General features: G+C 39.1%; 1 protein-coding gene across 1 annotated transcript in view; it reads left to right on the top strand.

The window, feature by feature from the left end:
- Positions 1 to 20583, top strand: part of LOC129755598 (uncharacterized) — a 379672-nt gene that overhangs the window by 338383 nt on the left and 20706 nt on the right. The window contains exons 7-12 of the mRNA XM_055752171.1: positions 16395 to 16525; positions 16605 to 16786; positions 19072 to 19298; positions 19373 to 19676; positions 19747 to 19965; positions 20039 to 20355. Of these exons, the coding sequence (XP_055608146.1) occupies positions 16395 to 16525; positions 16605 to 16786; positions 19072 to 19298; positions 19373 to 19676; positions 19747 to 19965; positions 20039 to 20355 (1380 nt within the window). The remainder of the gene's footprint in view (positions 1 to 16394; positions 16526 to 16604; positions 16787 to 19071; positions 19299 to 19372; positions 19677 to 19746; positions 19966 to 20038; positions 20356 to 20583) is intronic.

Here is a 20583-nt window from a genome sequence, read left to right as displayed (position 1 = left end):
GCGGTAAACCTGAAGCAATTGACCATGTGCGCGCTAGGCTAAAATTCCGAGTCAATGAGTTGTGAATAGAGAAACAGCACAGAGATCAAAGATGGGCAAGTAACACATGCGAAATATCAGCACCATCATGTGAAAAGGGTATAAAAGACAAAGTAAACAAAACCCGTTTTCAGTGAATTCAAATAGCCCAATATTAGTTGTACTTAACAAAAAAAAACATTTTTAGGTTATCATTTTTCGTAAGATTTATAATGCAGTTTGAGCAAAGGATCTAAAAAATTTAGAGTCGTAAAATGACATCATCCTCACAAATTGTTTGTCAGCCTATCAAATTTGCTTCTTCTAGACAATGATACGATGCGGGACAAATGGTCTTGTACGTCAACAAGTTTTCTCAAAAACACGCTCTTGGCTCGTTTTCAACACCTTTCATGCTTCCTAATCTAATCTATCCGTCTATAATTTTCATTACTTTCATTTGATATTCTTCCTGTTAGAATGTATACTTCACCGAAATGCCATTATCCATTAAATTAAAATCAAAAGTTGGTTTTGCAACATGGTAGAATTTATGAGGAGAAGTAAAAAGATTAATTTTGAACTGGTATTTTGTTCAAAACCCCTTGAAAATATTTCAATTTCGATTCCCCTGAATTTCACCACGGAAATTTTATTTTACTGGGAAAATCTTAAAAAAATATTTCTAAGGCAGTTGAAACCAAAAATAATATATTCAAAGATACCGAGCTCTTGAAATTTTGCATATAAATGCCAACGGACAATCCTTTAACAAACCTTAACACCATCTACTGACAGAAAAGGTCAACATTTCTCGATAATTGAATTTTTCACTTATGCCCCTCGTTCCGGGGGATTTAAAATGTACTCTAATATGCTTTTGTTCAATTTTGGAATACATTTGCAAAATGCACTCTGACATACTTTCACCAATTTTTGAAGAAAAGATATGCCACTAACTCAATTTAATTGAGAATCTCACTCGGTTTTGCGCATGCAGATTCCTCAATAAAAAAAAATCTTCAATTAAAACCGATAACTAATTTGTATTGCATATCTCATTGAGCCTGATCATTGATTCCAAATTCCACGGAACAGTGCTGAGGATATTGCTACAAAGGGTTTTGACGACGTGGCCAAGTATTTATTTTGATTGGGATTCTGATTTATGATATACTAGCTGACCCGGTACGTGCGTTGCTACGCTTTTTAATAAATGAATTTGTAAATTAAATTTTTGGAAATTTTTGCTTTGCTACACCTTTCAAAAACAAATGTTATTTTCAGAAACTTTTTAAATTTTTATTGTTTTGTTGGCATTATTTTAAATCAAATAACAACATAATTCATAAGCAACCGCTTTAAAATGAGAACTACAGCTGGAGTTTCGAATTGCAATACAAAGATGACTTAAATAAATTTGTGTTAAAAATATGATAATTTTAATCTGTGCTTTAAGCTTCGCCCTGAAAAAGGAGGGTATCAAATAAATCTTACGCAAACAATCTAACTTATGAAATCTGGTTGTTTTTGCTTGATATGTTATAAAAACTAATAAGAGAGCCCCCCTGTCCTCCCTTTCACCCCCTGCTGAATGGATAGTATTAAAATACCATCCCATGCCAAATTTGGTTTTATTTGCGTTGTAATTTATTGGGTTATGCATAAACTTGAAAGGAAGTACCATCCCCCCTTCCGTTCTCCCCATTGAATGGAGGGGTGAAAACTTAATATTCTTAAAAATATTTTTCGTATTCAAATACTTTATGATGCCAAATTTGGTATTATTTGCACGATTTATTCTCAAGTTATGCAAATAATTTGTATGGAAGCCCCTTTTTCCCCATTTATATCTCTCCGTTGAGAAAAGGTAGGGCTTCAATTTATTATAAAAACATTTCTCGTCTCCAAATACCCTCACATGCCAAATATGGTTCAATTTTCTCGATCAGCTCTCCAATTATACTGAAAATTGAAAGGAAGACCTCTCCCCTCCTTTTCATCCACTTTTTTGAAGGAGTGAGGGATACCAAATATTCATAGAAGCATTTCTCGTACCCAAATATCGTTCCACGCCAAATTTGGTTCCATTTGCGGTTGTAGTTCTCGAGTAATGCAGTGAAAATTGTATGAAACTCCCCTTCCTCTTCCCTTACTCCCCGCTGGAAGAAGGAAGGGGTCTCAAACAATCATTAGAACATGTCACGTTCCCAAATACCCGCCCATGCCAAATTTGGTTCCATTAGCTTAATTAGTTTTTGAGTTATGTAAAAAATTATGAAAGAGCCCCCCCCCTTTCTACTGGAAAGAGGGAGGGGTCTCGAATAACCATTGAATTATTTTTCGTATCCAAATACCTTCCCATGCCAAATTTGGTTCCAATATCTTGATTAGTTTTCGAGTTGTATGATAAATTGTAAGGAAGCCCCCCTCCCCCCTTCCTATCACCCCATTGAGAGGAGGAAGGGGTACCTAATATTCATAAGAATATTCCTTGTTCCCAAATACCACCCCATGCCAAATTTGATACCATTTACTTGATGCGTTCTCGATTTATGCGAAAAATTGACTTTTGCTTGGGAGGCCCCTTCCCCCCCTTCATGAGAAAGGGAGGGGTCTCAAATCATAATAGGAACCTTCCCCTGCCTCCAATACCCCCACCTACCAAGTTTCACGCAAATCGGTTCAGTAGTTTCCGAGTCTATAGGGAACAGACAGACAGACAGACAGACAGACAGACAGAAATTCATTTATATATATATAGATTACAGGTTTTTTCCCAAGGTTTTAATTTTATTTAGTTTAATTCATTTTTTATCTTTATCTTAATTTTATCTATTTTTATTAAGATGTTTAAATCAAAATCTTAAATTTGCACAGCTTTCCAATTTAAGTTTAAACAACTAGTAGCCTCTTGAAAGCGTGTGATAAATATGATAATTTAGAAATTTATAACTTTAGAAATGATTTTATATCAGGAAGTGCTAATTCGTTTTTTTTTACAAATCAGCGATTTCAATAACAAAAAAGCAAAAAGTAATGTTTTCTAACTCTCAAATTAGATTTGAGAAAAAAAAATTGAAATCTATCCACGTGCACATCCGGGGACGGGGGTAGGGTTTGCCAAATTTCCACGCTTGTTCACGGAGGGGGAGGAGGGGGTCAAAAATCTCATTTTTCTGTCCAAGTGGTATCTGAACAGCCCCCAAGGAAAAAAAAAGCTTCGAATAGCGATTGAAGACTCTAATACTGAAAAACCGTGCTAATTCTGGAGAGCCAAGGCCACGTAGAGAAAGACCTCAGTGTGTTTGTCATGCAAATGAACCCACAAACTGCTATAGCTCTTTTTTAGAGTAAAGTCAATGCGGTAGAAATATACCTACATATTTCTTGAAGGATCTTTTTTTAATCCTCCCGAATCTGTTCCGAGAATGTGTGTTCATAAACGTAAAGACCCCGCCAAAACATTCTTCATTAAACACAAGAATTCCGTATGGATACTCGCCACCCGACCTACCAAGGGTTCCGATTTGCAAGATGTTCATGATCCGGAAAATGGGTTTTAATTTTCTTCCGGAAGTAATCATTTGCTGTGTGACGTATGCAGTGTACGACTACGGAACGATATTGATTCCCAAACTCGTCAGTGACATTTTTAGCAAGTCACAATCGTAAGTACCGTAAGCTCCATCCAATTTGAATTACTTATTCTTTAATTGACGAGAATTTGTTTTAATTGCTGTTCCGGATCACTTATTGGAAATCATGGAATGTTTTTTTAAGCAATACTTGAACAAAATATTCCTCAGGGGTGATTCGACTTACCTTTCTGGATGATACTCGGCTCGGATCGCAAAGGATACTTCTCCAGCAGCCGACCGAGCTAAAGATACAAACTCAATTGCTGGAATAGTTAACTTTAATTTATCATGTTTCACATCAAGAAATATTGTACATATTGCACTTAATATTACTCACTTAAATTCGATTTTGCGAGAAGAAACTTTTCGCGGCTTGATTCGATTACAAATGGACGAGCTGTTTGAAGAGATTGGTCCACTGCAAATGACGTGTGAAAGAGATTACACGAAGGCATACAACATTTCTTGAAATAAATTGTGTTGTTACATGAAGATGCATTTGACCAATTTTATTAATGAAATTTTACGTGATATTTTATGCGATACAACTTCAGTGCGAAAAACCCATAACTTCACATGCAATGTGATATTACATTGTTTATCTCTGTAGATTTACAATACACAATAACACAGAATAAGAACGGAGATTTACATGAATAAGCTTGATAATTACATGAAAACACCCGATTCCTTTCTACCCATGCTCTTACATGTAAACTTACATCGATTTTCTCAACTGTGAGTGTTTGTTTATGTTTTTTACATGTCGTTTCGAGCGATTTTTGTTTTTGCGTTGAAAAACTTAAAATTCCGTGCAACGTAACATTACATTTTTTTATCTGTGTAGTTATTTTGGATAATTTTTGGATATACCGCATCGATTCCACCATGCTACAACGCCAACATGTGTGGCTTTTTGGAGTTATTGATAAAATAAGATTTTTCATTTTCACCTGAGGTGTACCACGATTTTAACACAATGCGGACTAAATACGAGATATCTCGTTTACGCTCGTTATTGCTAAAGCATATGATATAAATTTAAAAATGAAACTATATTCAATAAAATAAACACCACGCTTTCTGTAAATCAATGATAGTGAAATTGAAAAATTTGGTCGGGTGGTTTTTCAAAGATTTAATGCAAAATTATTGGTGTTTCCAGACTTAGATTTCTTCGCGGTCCTTATTGTGTTATGCTTGGAATGAAAGTTGTTTTTAATTATATCATTAGTTACGACTTTATTTTTTTTGCAAACATAAGAAAAAGCTAAGTGTTATATGAAAAAAGTTATAACTGAATCTGAAAATCTGAATCTGAAAATATCTTGAAATGGCAGGTTTTGCTTGCTAGAGCTTTCAATATTCCCATGAAATGATTTTGCCGAGGTTATATAAATCAACAAACTGATAGACTATGCAAAGCAGTTTAAATATAATATTTATTCATCCTAAGGCTAAACTGCTTTCAAATAAGCTGTCAAAATCGCTTTATTAAGGAAAAAAATTCTGATAAAAAAATTGTATAACATCAAATATATTTTGTGGATTACAGGTTAGGTTTGCCTATTTTAAAACCAATTTAAAGGCTTTAAAACGTAAAAAAAGTTATCAAATATTTTAACTTTCAACTTAGTTATTGATGATTGTTTAGAAATATTTCATGTTGTATTATTAGCTGACCAGAAGGGCCTGCTACAATAGCCCTCGAATCCCTGGTCAAGCCACGGGGATTCTGGTGAGGGTGTGCCTCATGCGGCCTCTTTTGGTTGGCTCAGCGGAGCAGAGGTTACGGAGAACCTCGGGTCGGCTATGACAAGGTTGACGCTGGTCGAGAATCCAAAACACCGGTCTTTAACTTTTAAATCATTTATTGTCCTACTTACATTCGTGTTTCTGTGTTTAGTGTAGTGTGTAGGGTGGCCGGCCAACTGGAACTGCTGCTGCGGGTTACCTTGGGATTCGTGGGATTCCACGTGGCGTACGGGAACAACGACGGAGTCGTGTTCGCGACTCAGGGATTTCGGGGACCTTTGGCTGTTCCGGCTGTCGTTGTCGCACAACCCTTACACTCGCCGGTCAACCTCCGGTAAGTGCTCTCAAGGTCGTACAGGGCTACTTCCGGAATTGATTGCTGCTGGATGACGGCAGTCGGGTGTATTGGGCGACGAACAGGAGGATGCACCTGGGCAAGTTTTCCTTCTAGCCGTAGCGTCACGGGCTGAACGCTCGTCGATCGGCCGTTGTTGATCGGTGTCGCTAACCCTAACACACGCCGAGCAACTTCCAGAGCTGTTGCTGGTTAACGATGGCGGGAGGGTATGTTTGGCGACGGACCTTAATGTGGTCTTACCACAAGCTTTGGCAAATAAGCTAGCCAAATAATAATGGGTCCTAAGGAATCGAGGGTAATTAGGGATTTTATCGCACTACCGGGAGTATAATGTAAATTTACCTGATCTCTATTTTGCTGTCAGAGACACGGAACTTTTCCACGGAGCCGAACTGTATCTGGCGGAAGTCGGATTGGAAAAGACCTTCCCGGTAGTCGATTTTACTTAATTCCCTTTTTATACCACATTTTCCAGTCCCTTAGCGATTGTCCTTTTATCATATTATTATCTTTATTTATCGTACTATCCTATTCACGCTTTATCCCTTTATTCCAGTTTTGTGTATATTGTGTTTTGTGGAATGTGTTTTCAAATTTAATGTGACCGTTAGGAGTTCCCTATTTTAGCTATTTATTCATTATACAATTTTAACGATTTTATTCTAGAATTTTAATAATGTTTATTATGTTCTATCTTACTGTACAGGACATGCAACATAAAACACATAAACATTCAGGCGTTTTATATACGACGATGAGTACTTTTCGTGAGTGGCATAGGGTAACTGACCCAACTGGTAACAGTTGATCAAAGTTATTCTAGCTATCAAAGTAACTCCATTTTACGGTACTTCACGAAATAAAAAAAAAACAGAGTTTAGGTCCTCAGAGCCAAAGGGGTAAAAGTGGAAAATTATCGATTTTAAGTTATTTATGCCAAATGATTCTTCTTATTTCAAAAAATATTTGGTGATTTTTCAGATTTTTTTATAATAAAATTTTAAAACTTCTACGTTTGACAGAAAAATACAAATACCATAAAACGGGATAACATTGATCACGGGGGTGATTTTGATCAACATGAAAGTTTTCCACATAATCATCAATAACTAAGCCTACAGTAAAAATATCTCAAAACTTATTTCTGCTTTTAAAAACCTATAAATTGAGTTTACATTGGGAAAAACTTGTTTTGATTTTTTTAAATTTCAAATAAAAGTAAAAATGTAATTTCGAAATCTTGCAATATATATTTTTTCGAAGGCTTGCAAACAAACACCCTTCCTGATGAAAACAAAGTGCAACGGGTTGATTTATGTGAGAGCTCAATTTTTTTCCTTAATAAATGTTTAGTTCTGGTGTAGTTTTTGTTGTAGTTTGAGGAAAATTTTTTATATTAAAAAAATATGGACAATTTCCAAGAGTTGAATGAAGGCAAAATTTCATTTGTTTTTGTAGTTATTCTAATAATGTAAAAGAATTAAGTGCCTTAATTTATGCAGCATCATCAACCATCTTTCCATTTTAAGTGTTTTTCGGCCTTTACACATTAAGGATCACGATGTTTTTTTTTGGACCGCGAGGAAACCTAAACATAGAAACATAAAAATTCAGAAGGTGTTTTGTATCCTTTATGATCAACAAAACTCGTTAAAATCGTCAAAACAGAGACTGATCAATATTACCCCAAAGTTTAAATTATAAACAGAGACGAAATTTAAAGTAGTCCAATAAATTTCTGCAACCATATTTTACGTTCATAGGAGTCCAGTACTGGTTTTAAAAATATTTAACATGGCACATTCCTCTAAACAGAAAATATAATCAAAAAATATTGAAAAAGTGATAAATCGTACCCCGTTTTTCGGTAGTAAGCAAAAGTTAGCGTGTAGTACGATGGTCAATGATGTGGCATATTTTTAGGGGCAAAAATTATTAACTTTGCAAAATCATTTTTGAACTACAAAAATAAATGAAAATTAACCATAATACAATTTCGCAAACCCTTCCACTATTGCCATTTTCTTTTTCTTTTTTCATACTCCACCATTTGATAGGGTTTTTATATCATTTATCCTAAACAGGCCTACTCTTGAAATGTTTCTATTTCTCAAGTATTACAAATTTATCACAAAATGACAATAAAAATAACGCTGGAACTGTGAATAGACAATGCAAAAAAAAAGTTGGACTTACATAAAATAACTCGTTCGCCCCTAAATGTTTTTAATTCATCGAGAGGTCTTTGTTTGTGAGTCTTTAAAAAAAAGTTGATATTTTAAGATTTAAAATTTCATTTTTACTAACAGCAATAATTTACAAAAACATATCAAAGTTTGCCTTTTTGAAACCCAAAGGCTTTTAAATGCAGGAAAAAGTTTTCAAATATTTCCAATTAGTGAGATTTAAAACAATTCGTTAAGCCAGCCTTATAAAGTATATAGAACTTTGACCAAAAACCTCCCCAACATATATCAATTGGATGATGGAAAGTGGCCACTAGCAATGCCTTTTCACACTTGCCCTAGCAAACAAAAATAGTATGCAATGCACATATCGGTCATAGGATTATGTATGAAAAACGTGTTATGTATTGTGATTTTTTTTTTTTGTTTTTGGAAGGCAAAATATTTTGATTTCAATTTATGCATCTATGCCATCTGTAAAGCGCAGTAACTAGGTAAATATATGGTACAACGTGGTTAGAAACAACACTTTTAAAGGTTTGGAATTGGAATCAAACGATACTGTTCAGAAAGTCTTTCTTGAATGTCAAACGATTATAAATTATTTTTATTCAATTGTCGTCAGTGTTGAACGTCTGCATTATGTGAAAAGTTGGAAGGATTACTTACCTGAGAATTTCAGTATTATAGGTAAAAATTTAAAACAAAAAAGTTAAAATAAAGTTGAAGAAACAAAATTCCAATTTTCTTTAGTCAGAAAAGCTTCTAGGATAGTTCATCGTGTTTGATGCGGGAATGTCGATGCCATGTTTGGTGCGAATGGTGGAATGTCAAAATAAAATCCTACAATGTACCGTACGTCGTCGACGTTCATGTCATTTTAGATCTATACGGTAAACAAGACTTCTCATGGTGGGCAGATGATGCAAATCCCACAAGACTGTACGCCAACAATATTGCTCGACAACAGTCACTTTCCTGTCGCACGTACCACCATTAGAGGGATCTATTTTCTGGACAGTAAAATTTCCTAGAATAAAATGGTTAAAAATCATAATCATATACCGAAGAAGTATTCTATAATACAAAAGAAAAAAGGAGATATACCTAACCATATTCATCGTTTTTTACTCTTTCGGCGGTTATCATCTGCACGTGCCGTGAAAACGAAAAAAAAATAGGAAAACCTATTCAAAAGTATTCTCTTCCTATAGAAAGCTACTGTATGTTTCACGCAGAAGTAAAGTGGAAGTCCATTTCGGAGTTCACTAGAGAAAGCCCTGGGGAATGATACCAGAAAAAATGGCAATTTATACCAAGGCTTCATCGAAAAGCCGCAGCCACGCAGTAAATTAGATCTTTTTTTTAGAAACCGAGCAACAGATACAGTGTTTTCCTTGCTTCGTCTGTATGAAGTCCTTTCTAGTCTCCATGATGCAATTCCAATAAATGGTAGCCAGCAGTCAGAGACTGTCAATGTTTCTGGTATGTGTATTTTGTAGCTATAGTCATCTCGTCGTTCCGGGGCTCGTAAACGCCTTATCATTGCCGGACCAGGACGCAACAAACTGCAGGATGGTTGGTATTTTTCCATCCGACGAGCAAGCAAACAGACACTGTTCAGGCAGAATGCTACCAAAGCACAAGGAAGGTGAAGCCCCAACATTGGAAAATAGAGCCCCGGTATAGCCTTGAGGGAAATTTTGAGCTCCAGCCAGACATACACACAAACAAACAAATGCCAAACCGCTACATACACTACAAACACACAACATGCTTGCATCCATTCAAACATACAAACCAAAATCATCATCGGCCTAAATTGATACGAATCTATGCCAATTACGGTTGAGTGAGATGATTTCGAAAATTGAATTGTGTACAGCTTGTTGATGAAAAACATTCTGGATGGGAAGCGAACATGCTGCTACTATTCAGCTGGCTGGTCTCGTGACTGGGAATTGTGCCAAACAAGGTATGAGTTTCAAGATGAAGGAGATTTTTTTTTAAATGCTACCCTGGCCGGAATGGCGCTTGAACTCCGTGAGTCACGTGGCCAAGAACTGATTGAAGTCACTTGGCTCTAAGCGATTTGAGACTTATTGGCCAGCAACTCCCGGATAATTTGAGCTCAGTCGTAGAAGACTCCTTTGACTAGGTCTCAGGGTCGGCCTACGGCTGGGTAATCGGAGGGGAACGCGGACCAAATTTACAAGACAAGCTGTGGGTTTTTCGAAACAAACAAAGAACAAAAGCAAATCTAAGTACGGAAAGAATTATTATTTATTAAACAGAGAAAAACTACTTTAAAACTTTGATTTTTCGATTTTAATTTATGGCTTTTATTTTAACGTTACTGTGTAGTGTGTGTAGGGTGTGGGTTGGGCTGTAGTTGGCTGGATGCGGTACGTACCGATGCTGCGATGCTTACTACGGTGGTGAGCGCTCACTGCTGGACGACCTTACTTCGGGGATTTCCGCTTACCAAATGGTTTCCAATATGGCGGCGGGGATTGGTTGGGAAATCCACCTCTCGAGATATTCCTTGTGCTGTTTGGATGGCGCTTGTCTGGCGTTGACAAGCAGGTGAGGGTTCAACGGCGTCTTCCTTCCTTGGCTTAATCAACGGACCACGGCAAGACCGTATTGGCCGCGCTGAGAAGGGCTCTCCTTTATGATAAGAGACTTCGAGAAACTCGAAGTCCCGAGAGATAGGCCTCCTTTACGGTTATGGTTCCTTTTTTGAACCAGAGGCCAACGTCCTCTTACGGTTAGACGTAGCCCACAAAAGCGAGCTAGGCCGAATCGTGCGACGGTGATTACAACGGAGAACAGCAAACCACGAGAACTTCACAAAAAATAGCGATAGTGAATTCTACAAACTAACAAGACTCCACATACATAGAGCTTGGACAATCACGTCTTCATCGCACGAACGCCGGAAGAAATAGGAGGCTGAGTCAACGACTCTTCTTCTTGGGTTTCCGCTCCACATTCTTCTTCCTCATTCCATCTGACTCGTTTGGGCGAGTTCTTGCAGATTGCATGCAACCCACATGCAATGTCGACCTTGAAAACGATGTTGGTTGCAGCCTTGCTGCCGATGAAACCACACGCCCAACTTAAAACTAACAAATTATGTATTTTTGTTAAACCTAACTCCTATATAATAATTTTTGTCCCTAATCCTAACTAAATTTCAAAAACAAGACGAAAAACAACAGTTTGACAAATATTTAAAATGAAACAAATTAAATAACCATCTGAGGCATTTGTAACGACGGTTACAGATTCAAGCTTTGTTTTCAATCGGTTTAAAGATTTAAGGTAGTTATCTATTATTATCATCATTATCATTATAGTTATCTATTATTTGTCATTGTTCGGCCTTAACACACGGAACTGCCTTAGTTTATCAATTACTAGCATTTGTAAATATTATGAAGGTGTTTTGAAAACTCGTTAAAACCGCCAAAATAAAGACTGATCAATGTTACCCCAAAGCATCAAATTCTAAACAAAGACGAAATCGATTTTTAAATCAAATTGAAAGCAGTCTAATACATTTCTGGAACCATGTTTTACGTTCATAGGAGGACAGTACTGGTTTTAAAAATATGAAACATGCCACATTCCTCTTAACAGAAAAAATAATCGAGAAATATTGAAAAAAAGGGATCAATCTTACCCCGTTTTACGGTACACAGATACAATTATCAATAAATTTGAGGAAAACATAACCGTTCAGTTAATTTACTCATCACATACAATCATTGATGAGCGGTTAGCGATCAGCGCTTTAGTTAGTAGCGCCAACTTTTTCTGCACATTTAGTGTTTAAAATAAGCGATCGCTAACATTGACTCAGAAAGCATTCTAATAAGAGGTGCTAAATTTCAAGTTAGCGATGCTGAACACTGGAAATATATGTAAGGTACCAAATAATTATTGGAATATCATTGGGATTCATCACTCAGAATTAAACCTTTCTAAATGTAAATTAGTTGTGAACAATTGTGATTTTGTCAAGCACCACCCCCCTGCCCCCCTTTTGAAGTTTCCAAAAACCCAATAAACAAAGTTTAAAGTATTTTTTTGGAAATTTATTAAATATGCGAAAGATTACAAGAGCAAAAAACAAATTTTGGAAGATGGGAGTTCTATTACATTTTATTCTTGAAGTATGGTATTTCAACAGTGTTCAAGAAAACACGTCTTGGAAGATTCAAGTTGCATTTGCGAATGATTGAAAAAACTTAAGAGCTAATGACATTGAAGTATCTCGATTGCTGTGATTAGTATCACCTGAGATCGGCCTACTCCAACACTCCTCCTCGATCGGTTGATTCTAATCCAGCGTCGATCGCCAATTCTCGAATCGTGTAGCCAAAAGGGTTTTCGTCAATAGATCGGCTACCATGTCTTCAGTCGGGCAATAGACGGCGTCGATCTCCTTCTTCTGCTTGAGGTCGCGAACGAAGTGATATTTTGTGGCGATGTGCTTCGTCCGATTGCTGAACTTTTCGGTACCCAGCATATTCAGACAACTCTGAGTGTACTCGTTGATTGCAACGTCTCCATTCTCAACCATGACGGCCAACAAGTGGGTCAGCCAGATTGCTTCCTGTGACGCCTCGGATAATGCGATGAATTCGGCCTCCGCTGTGGATAAAGAACCGCACGTTTGCTTCCTACAGCTCACTCTTAAGGTACCTCCGGCTCCCTTCAGGTAGCGGATTACCCTATTGACCTCGTTCCAATCTCCTTGCGTGGGGCAGCTGGTATGGCGACTCAGAATGGACACCGATGCTGATATGTCCGGTCGGGTATTGCCTGAAAGGTAGAGAAGATGACCAATCAAAATTTCACAAAGCTCAATCTCCTCGCTAGCCACTACCAAGTCGTCAACGTACACCAGCACGTAACAGGCTTTTCCGTCCTTCACCTTCCGATAGAGACATGGATCCAAACGCGGAATGCAGTTTGGAATTCCATGCCCTGGCAGCTTGTTTCAGACCGTAGAGGCTCTTGTTTAATTTGCACACCTTGTGTTCTACTGCGATGGAACCGGTGATTACCGCATGTATATCTCCTCCTCAAGATCGTCATGGAGCAATGCGGTCTTGATATCGTACTTCTTAACCACCATTTTCCGCTTAGCAGCAACGGCCAACAACGTGCGGAAGGTAGTCTGGCGCACCACCGGGGCGAATACTTCGTCGTAGTCGTATCCTTGTGTAACTTTTGTGTGAACCCTTGGGCTACCAATCGGGCTTTGTAGCGAATGATGGTTCCTCGTTCGCCCTGTCTCGTCTTGTACGTCCACTTGCAGCCAATGACCTTTCGACTTTCCGGTAGATCGACCAATTTCCAGGTTCCGTTTTTCATCAGCGCGTCGTGCTCCTCCTTCATTGCAGCCGACCAACGATCGCCGTTATCACCGCCAAGGGCCTCTCGGGGGGTTTGGGGATCACTTGTTGACTGTTTAGATTTCTTGGCCCGTTTGGAACAGCGACACGTCACAACCAGTCCCTGCTTGAACTCGGATGCCTGAGAATTACCACCAGTTGGCTTGTGGCAACCACAACTTCTTGACTTGTGCGATAAAGCTGAAAAATCACGAGCAGGTATATTACCTTTTGAAACCAACCAAATGGTCAAACAACTTGCCTGGAATTGCGCAGGGGTAACTGGAACGTATCGTGCAGGATGCTGGACTACCGGTTTCTCAAAGTCCAGCTGTATGTATACCTGCTGAGGATGTTGAACCCTGATGACACCCAATGCTGATTGCGACTATGCTCTTCCTTCATCCAGAAACGTAACATCCCGGACCTTTGTCATAGAACGTGCCGATGTTGTACATTCTATACTCCTTGGAGTCGTCCTTGTAGCCAACAAGGATGCATTCTTCTGCGTTGGCGCCCCATTTGCGTTGTTTTTGTTTTGGAACGTGAGCCATTACCGTAGTTCCGAAAACTCTTAGATGCGACAAATCCGGTTTTCTTCCTGACCAGATTCCCTCAGGCCTGTTGACTCGCTCCGCCAAGCCGTTGTGATGTGGTGGTTGTTTGGTGTTTGATTGCAGGTCGTTTCAAAAAACTTTGTAAACCACGATTTTTGTACTCCTTCGCGTTGCCCGTTCGAATGGTTTTGATCTTACAACCTTGTTGTCGTTCGGCCATACTGCGGAAGGACTGGAACGCTTGTAGCACCTCGGATTCGGACTACGTCGCCAAAAAATAGACGAAGATCTTCCTGGATTTATCGTCCACAAACGTGATGTAGTATCGAGTCTTCCCTATCGAAGGTTCTTCCATTGGCCTGCAAACGTCTGAATGGACCACCTCGAGCACCACATTCGCTCGTGAACCGTCTTTGCTGAAAGTTAAACTGGTTTGTTTTCCAAGGGGACCAATATTACACGCATCACCGCCATCATCTTGAAATTGGACTCCGGAAACCAGGCAATTTCGGCGTTGCTTCAAACTTCTTATGTGTAAGTGACCCATTCTGTTGTGCCAAATCGATTAAGTTCCACCGGCCGAGCAAGCCAAGGATTGGTGGGACTTCTGACCATCGAACTTAAATAACCCATTCACCTTCGTTCCGATTGCGAAAACCTCTCCGTCGGAATTGACAACAGCGCACCCGCTGTTTTCGAAGATGACTTTGTTCCCGTTCTCGACAATTTGGCTAACGGGCAGTAAGTTTGTCGAGAGACCCGGAGTGAACTGGACATTTCGAACTTCGATTTCATCTTGATTGACTCGTGATTTCGCTTCTTGATTGGCAGCAACCACTGTACCACTGTCTCGGCGCCGATTCTCGAGCAGATTTTCGGCGTTGGTTAAATGGGAATTGGCCCCTGAGTCGAAGTTTCTCTCACCATTTCGAGCTTGATCGACCGTTGATAGCACCGTGCAAAACGCGTTGTCATTTCTTACTACTTTCCGGTTTCTCTTTCTGGCAATGTGTCCGACCTTCAACAACGCATAGCATCTCGGACCCTTTGGCTCTTCGTTGTGGGACTTCGATTCGTGATGACTTTTGTTGGAATTTTGTTGGACCTTCTTGGTAACGAGTGCAGAACTTACCGCTGGATCCTCGCATTCTTGAAGCAGCTTGGTTTTGATGAGATCGCCTTTGATCTTGATGCCGGAATTTGAAATCGCAATTACCATCGGGCTACTTCCGGAGGGAAGGCCAGCAAGCAGCAATGCACCAACCCATTCGTCGCTGACGTCGAATTCGATGCCTCTCAGTTGGTGGGACGTTGACATGATTCGATTAACGTACTCGGCCATCGAACCACAATTCTCAAGCTTCGTGTTGATCTAGTTTCTGGGCCCGTTGATCTAGTTTCTGACCAACCTTTAGATTCGACAAGACCTCATGTGCAGTTTTGGCTTCCTGAATGGGCACATAATTAATCGGATCCAAAAGCAGGATTATCTTCGCATTCGCCTTGCGATCTTTTCTAGGATCAAATTTATCAATTCATCGTGTCAATTGTTATAAAACACCGACTGAGTTGCAGTTTCAATAGCCTTCTCAAGAATTAGACATCAAATTTTTAATTTTTTCCCCTTGTTTGTCTCGGGAAAATCCAGGTGACACTTATCAACGAAAAGTTTTTGGCTGGAAACCTGCCAGGTGCCCACTAAAGAGTTCGTTTTGCTGTCCATAGCGAAAATTTTCAAAAAATCCTCCCGCTAACGGTCCTTCCATTTTTTGCCCACTATTTGACCAACGTATTTTGTTTATTTTATCGGTAGGCAGCTTTTTAACTTTGTAGAAGTTAAGTCAGACTTGTTTATTAGTCTGCTAGACGAACCAATCAGAAAAATTGATCTTTTTTTTTCACTTTTCCTAATTTCCGGATAACGCTTGATAAAACCTGTTACATTCCTTAACTTCATGAGATCAATCACCTTCACTTTATTCAAATTTTAGCGCACTGTTAGATCTTCGAAGAATTCTTATACGATTAATCACATAAACTTTGCTGGAAAAATGTATGTCAAGCTGTTTTTTAGCCTCCCACTGGAACTTACCTGCATTTTTCTCGATCTTGCCAAAAAAAAATCAGTAAGCTTCTGTATTGAACGCTATCTCAAAAACCACTGGACAGATTGTAACCAAATTTTGATTTTGTACATTCAGATGCTCGTGAATGATGAATTGACAATTTCCCATGTTTCAGAGGTTCAGAGGTCTCAAGAACTCATTTTTTGCCAATATTGTAAATCAGTGATGCTTGCAACGTGGTAGTACGCTCACAACACAAGTAAAGCACCCATTCGGAATCTAAAATCTTTACCATCTTGTGTGAAGTTCATAAAACATTTATTGACAAATGAAAAAGCACATAATGTTCGACCTATTGGCATTTTTCAGAATAAAAAATTCAAAATGTTTGGTTTTTCCTTCCAGGTTCGCGTCTCAGCTCGCATCAAACGGAAACCGACCCGCTACGAGGTGTCCGTTGTCACGAGGGACGAAGTTGGTGCCTACAAACCGTACCTTTGGGAACAGTCAGTTTTCGAAAAGGGTCCTATGTTCCGGTGAGTAATTGGAAATTCAACTGCTAAAATTGAGTTCCTAGCCAAATATGACGTTGCAAACACTGTTAAAATTTCACAGAGAATGGCTGCTGACGAAGATTGTGAACGGCGAACGAGCCTCGTACTCGGCGCCCAAATTTGCCCGGATGCAAGAACGCACCCGGTCCCAGATGCTGGAGGACATCGTTGCCAATCTGGCCAACCACGCCGAAACCGGACAGATCCCCAAACCATACCGAAGGGGTTCATGGAGACCCATCGGTGAGGATCCTTGCATGTTACGAGTGACAGTTAGTTGCTGTATGCGACTCTATGTGGCGCATAGTATGTACTTCGCAAAAGCTATCTCTGTCTTCTCTTTGTCTGTTACTGGAACACACGTTCTCTTTTACTCACACTTACCGAAATCTCAGCACCTCTCGGAACTACTACTATTCGTGAATTTTATACCGAATCATGAACTGTAAGGAATTGAGCACTCTGCACAATTGTTCTGTTGTGGATTGACGTTTCTCGAGTGTTTTCTTTCTGTAACAGCTGCTATCTATATGTGCTTGCCTTCGTCTTAAAGCTTTAACTATCTGCATTTCTTTATCTTTAAACCCTGAACAAACTGAATCAGAATATTCGATAAAATAATGGACCCTAGTATCTGATAATAACATTTTGTTAATAACAGTTGAATCCCAAAATCATCGAACACTAGATCCCGTGGTTGATTATTTTATCGAATTGAAATGGAACTGATATGATTAAACGAATATAAAAATCTAATATTATATCATAAACAAAAATTAACATCAAACCCCGATTGGCAAACTAATCAACCAATATTGATGAAACTTTGAACCTTTCAAGCTTATTCGTGTGTAACTATTTTTGGCTAACCTTTTTCTTCATTAGAATTTGTAGGACTTCTGATATTTCTTCAATTTTGAGTATGGTCAAATATACTCCTTAAAATCCGCTTCAAATTTCAATATTTCCATCTGCTTTAATCGTTGAGTAGCACAAATGAGTCGCAAACAGCCGTAGTTCATAGTATAGTATTCCTTTTCTTGATCAAATATTTCATTTCAAACTTCTGCGTCCACTTTGTCATAGAATTTTCATTTCCATATATCTTTGATTGAGGTAACTTTTAAATAATATTGTTAAGTTGGGGTAATGATGTCAGGTAAAATTTTTTGCAAAATTGGTCGAAGAATTTTAGACAAAAATGTCTAGCAATGATATAAACCAGCTAACTCTTATTAGGTGATTGAAAAATAAACATCTATTATTCTCCTTTAAATCATAGATTCAGATATGGCCTAGATAGCATACATTCAGAGAAACAACAACACTTTAAAAAAAACATATTAGCTATTACACTGAATCGATTTGGGGTCGTTTTTGAGTTTTTCAAACCCGAGGATCTGAAAAGCTTTGTTTTGTTTTAAACATCCATGATTTTTTGCAGAATATTTAAGAAACTTTACATGAGCAAATTTGAACTTTTGGGTTTGTATGGGAAAATATTTTGTACTGAAAAATCAACATCATTATCAACAACTTTATCGAAGACCGTAACTCCGTATCTGATGAGGCAAAAAAGTTATTAGCTATTTAACAGGGATATGTCTTTTGACATTGATAAACAATAAATTCAATTGGCATCACTGCTGGTGCCTCGCGAGGTATTGCATGAAAAGTAGTCATGCAATACCTCGCTAGACACCTACCAGTGATGTCAATTGAATTTATTATTTTTCAATGCCAAAAGACAAGCCTCAATTCAACTCCTAATAACTTTTTTTTTTCTAATACGATACGAAATGGCAATCTTAGACAAAGTTGTTCAGAGAAGTTCACTCAAGGGAATTGGATTCTATTTGTCAGTCAATATGTAAATTTCAAAGCCTTTATTCAAGTAAATATGTGACTTGGTTGCTTCGGTTATTTCTTTTCTCTCGCCTTCCATCTTGAATAACTTTTCAACATGTGAAACATACCTGACGATTTTTCCTCCACTAGATAAACAAACTTTACGCATAGAAATGCTGTCAAATAAAGCAAATAAAAGAAAACGGCCAATACTAAGGGGTACCTATGTACATTCTTTATTCTTCGATCAAGTTTTGTGTCTTCGGTCTATTTCTTTGACATTGAAGGCCGGTTTGTCTTGAAATGCGTCATTTAATTTAAAGAAGCTCTGACATGTTGAAATAGTTTATGTGGTGATTAACCTTGCCTTTTGCCTAATTCGGTTATTAATAAAGTGTGATACTTGAGAAAAGAAAAAACAACTTTTTCCAAGCGCATTTGTGCAAAAATGTACTGGTATTTAAACCCGATAAAAATTCAAACACATTTGGCGTTTAGTCAGAAGAGTATTAGCGGAATTTATTATTATTAACTTGCAACTGATGCAACGGAAAGACTCCCTACCCCTAGGTCCTGCGTAAATGTACCCCTCCCTTACCCCCAGAACAAAGTGGATCTCAGGAAAACCAATGTCAGCATGTATGTAGTTACCATTTATCTACATTATTTCACCTCCACAGGACATATGAGGCCTTCTTCACCGTTACTAGATTCCGTTAGAGATCAGTTCGAGGATTACGATCAATTAGCGAAAGATTTTACGCGCGTATTTTTAAACTCGGAACCGTCGTGTCTTCAAAACGCCCAGCTTTTCGACGTCGTATTTCTGGTCGGTCAGCAGTCCAAGCAACGGGCCCGCTTCATCGGCGTACGCGCCATTCTCGGCGTGCGCAGCAGGGTATTTCAGGTGGATGATCGATCAGATTTTACTTTAGAAAGTACATGAGCTTAACGCCTCTCTTCATGGGATTTCAATTTCAGGAAATGTTATACGGCATCCAGACCGGGTTCGGTTCCCCGCAAGTTCCGGTCGCTGAGCTGCTGGCACGACCGGCCCCTACGCTTTTATCACCGCAAAACCAGCGACCCAAGAGCAGTAACTTCCTTCAGGTGCCGGACATTGAATCGGCTCGACCGAAAAGTGTTCCCTCGTCACCGATGGTGAAACGAGCCTTCTCACGCCTTGGAACGATCACTGCCGGCTGGGGGCGATCGATTCGCAAGCAGCAGTCACAACTCCAAGTCGAAGACAAGAAAAAGTGGGCTTCATCCCAGGACTGTTCAGGTAAGATTGAAGTCAAGAGAACGATTCCTGATTTCCGAGTGTAACCACGGCACTTTTTCGACAATTTCAGATAAAGATGGTAAAGAGGGTGGATCGTCTAAAAGCAAATCGAACACTGGTCAGCTAGCCGTTCCAAGGCTATCGGTTTGTGCCGATGCCCAGAAAGTCGACCGCACCAAACTAGCCCAGACAGAGTTCACGATCATCGAGTTTGATCCGGAGACATTTAGGGTACTGCTGGACTATCTGCACACCGGTAGCTGCCCATTGACCTGCATAACTATTCCAGGTTAGCAAACCTTAACTAAACCTTTAAACTAGTCTCCAAAATCCCTCCTCATTGTCAAAACAATCATTCGCAGGTCTAATATGCGCTGCGGAGCACTACGACCTGCCGGAGCTGTTGCAGGCTTGCTTTCACCACGCGAAACAGTTCCTGCGGATAGATGTGGTGTGTCCGATGCTGCAATCACTAGAGAACTACTACTGGCGGTACACCTCGGCCTCGGAACTGGTCAACATGATACTGGCCTTCGTCGAGACCCGTGCCCATGCCCTGTTCCAGTCGGCCGACTTTCTGCTTCTTAGCGAATCTATGCTGCAGATGATCATGTGCCGAAACCTAGAAATACCGGAAGTGCGCAAATTCGAAGCTATGTTGGCGTGGGCGAAGCACAAGGTAAGGAACAATGAATTTCCGATTTTTTTTCATGTGCACTATCTAAGTGTATCACATCGGAAGCGCTGATGTGGTCTAGTGGATAGGCTGGCGCGAGTCTGGTAACCCAGGCGTACTGGGTTTGATTCCCGGTATCGGCAAGAAAAACTTTTGGGTTCGAATCCCATAAGTTGCCGACAGGTAAGATGTGTTTCATTGTATAAATAATCATATATTTTAGAGGGAATG

Source organism: Uranotaenia lowii, chromosome 3 (assembly GCF_029784155.1).
Source record: "Uranotaenia lowii strain MFRU-FL chromosome 3, ASM2978415v1, whole genome shotgun sequence".
Lineage (NCBI taxonomy): Eukaryota > Metazoa > Arthropoda > Insecta > Diptera > Culicidae > Uranotaenia > Uranotaenia lowii.
Note: the sequence above shows the minus strand (reverse complement) of the source record. Positions and strands in the feature narration are given on the sequence as shown.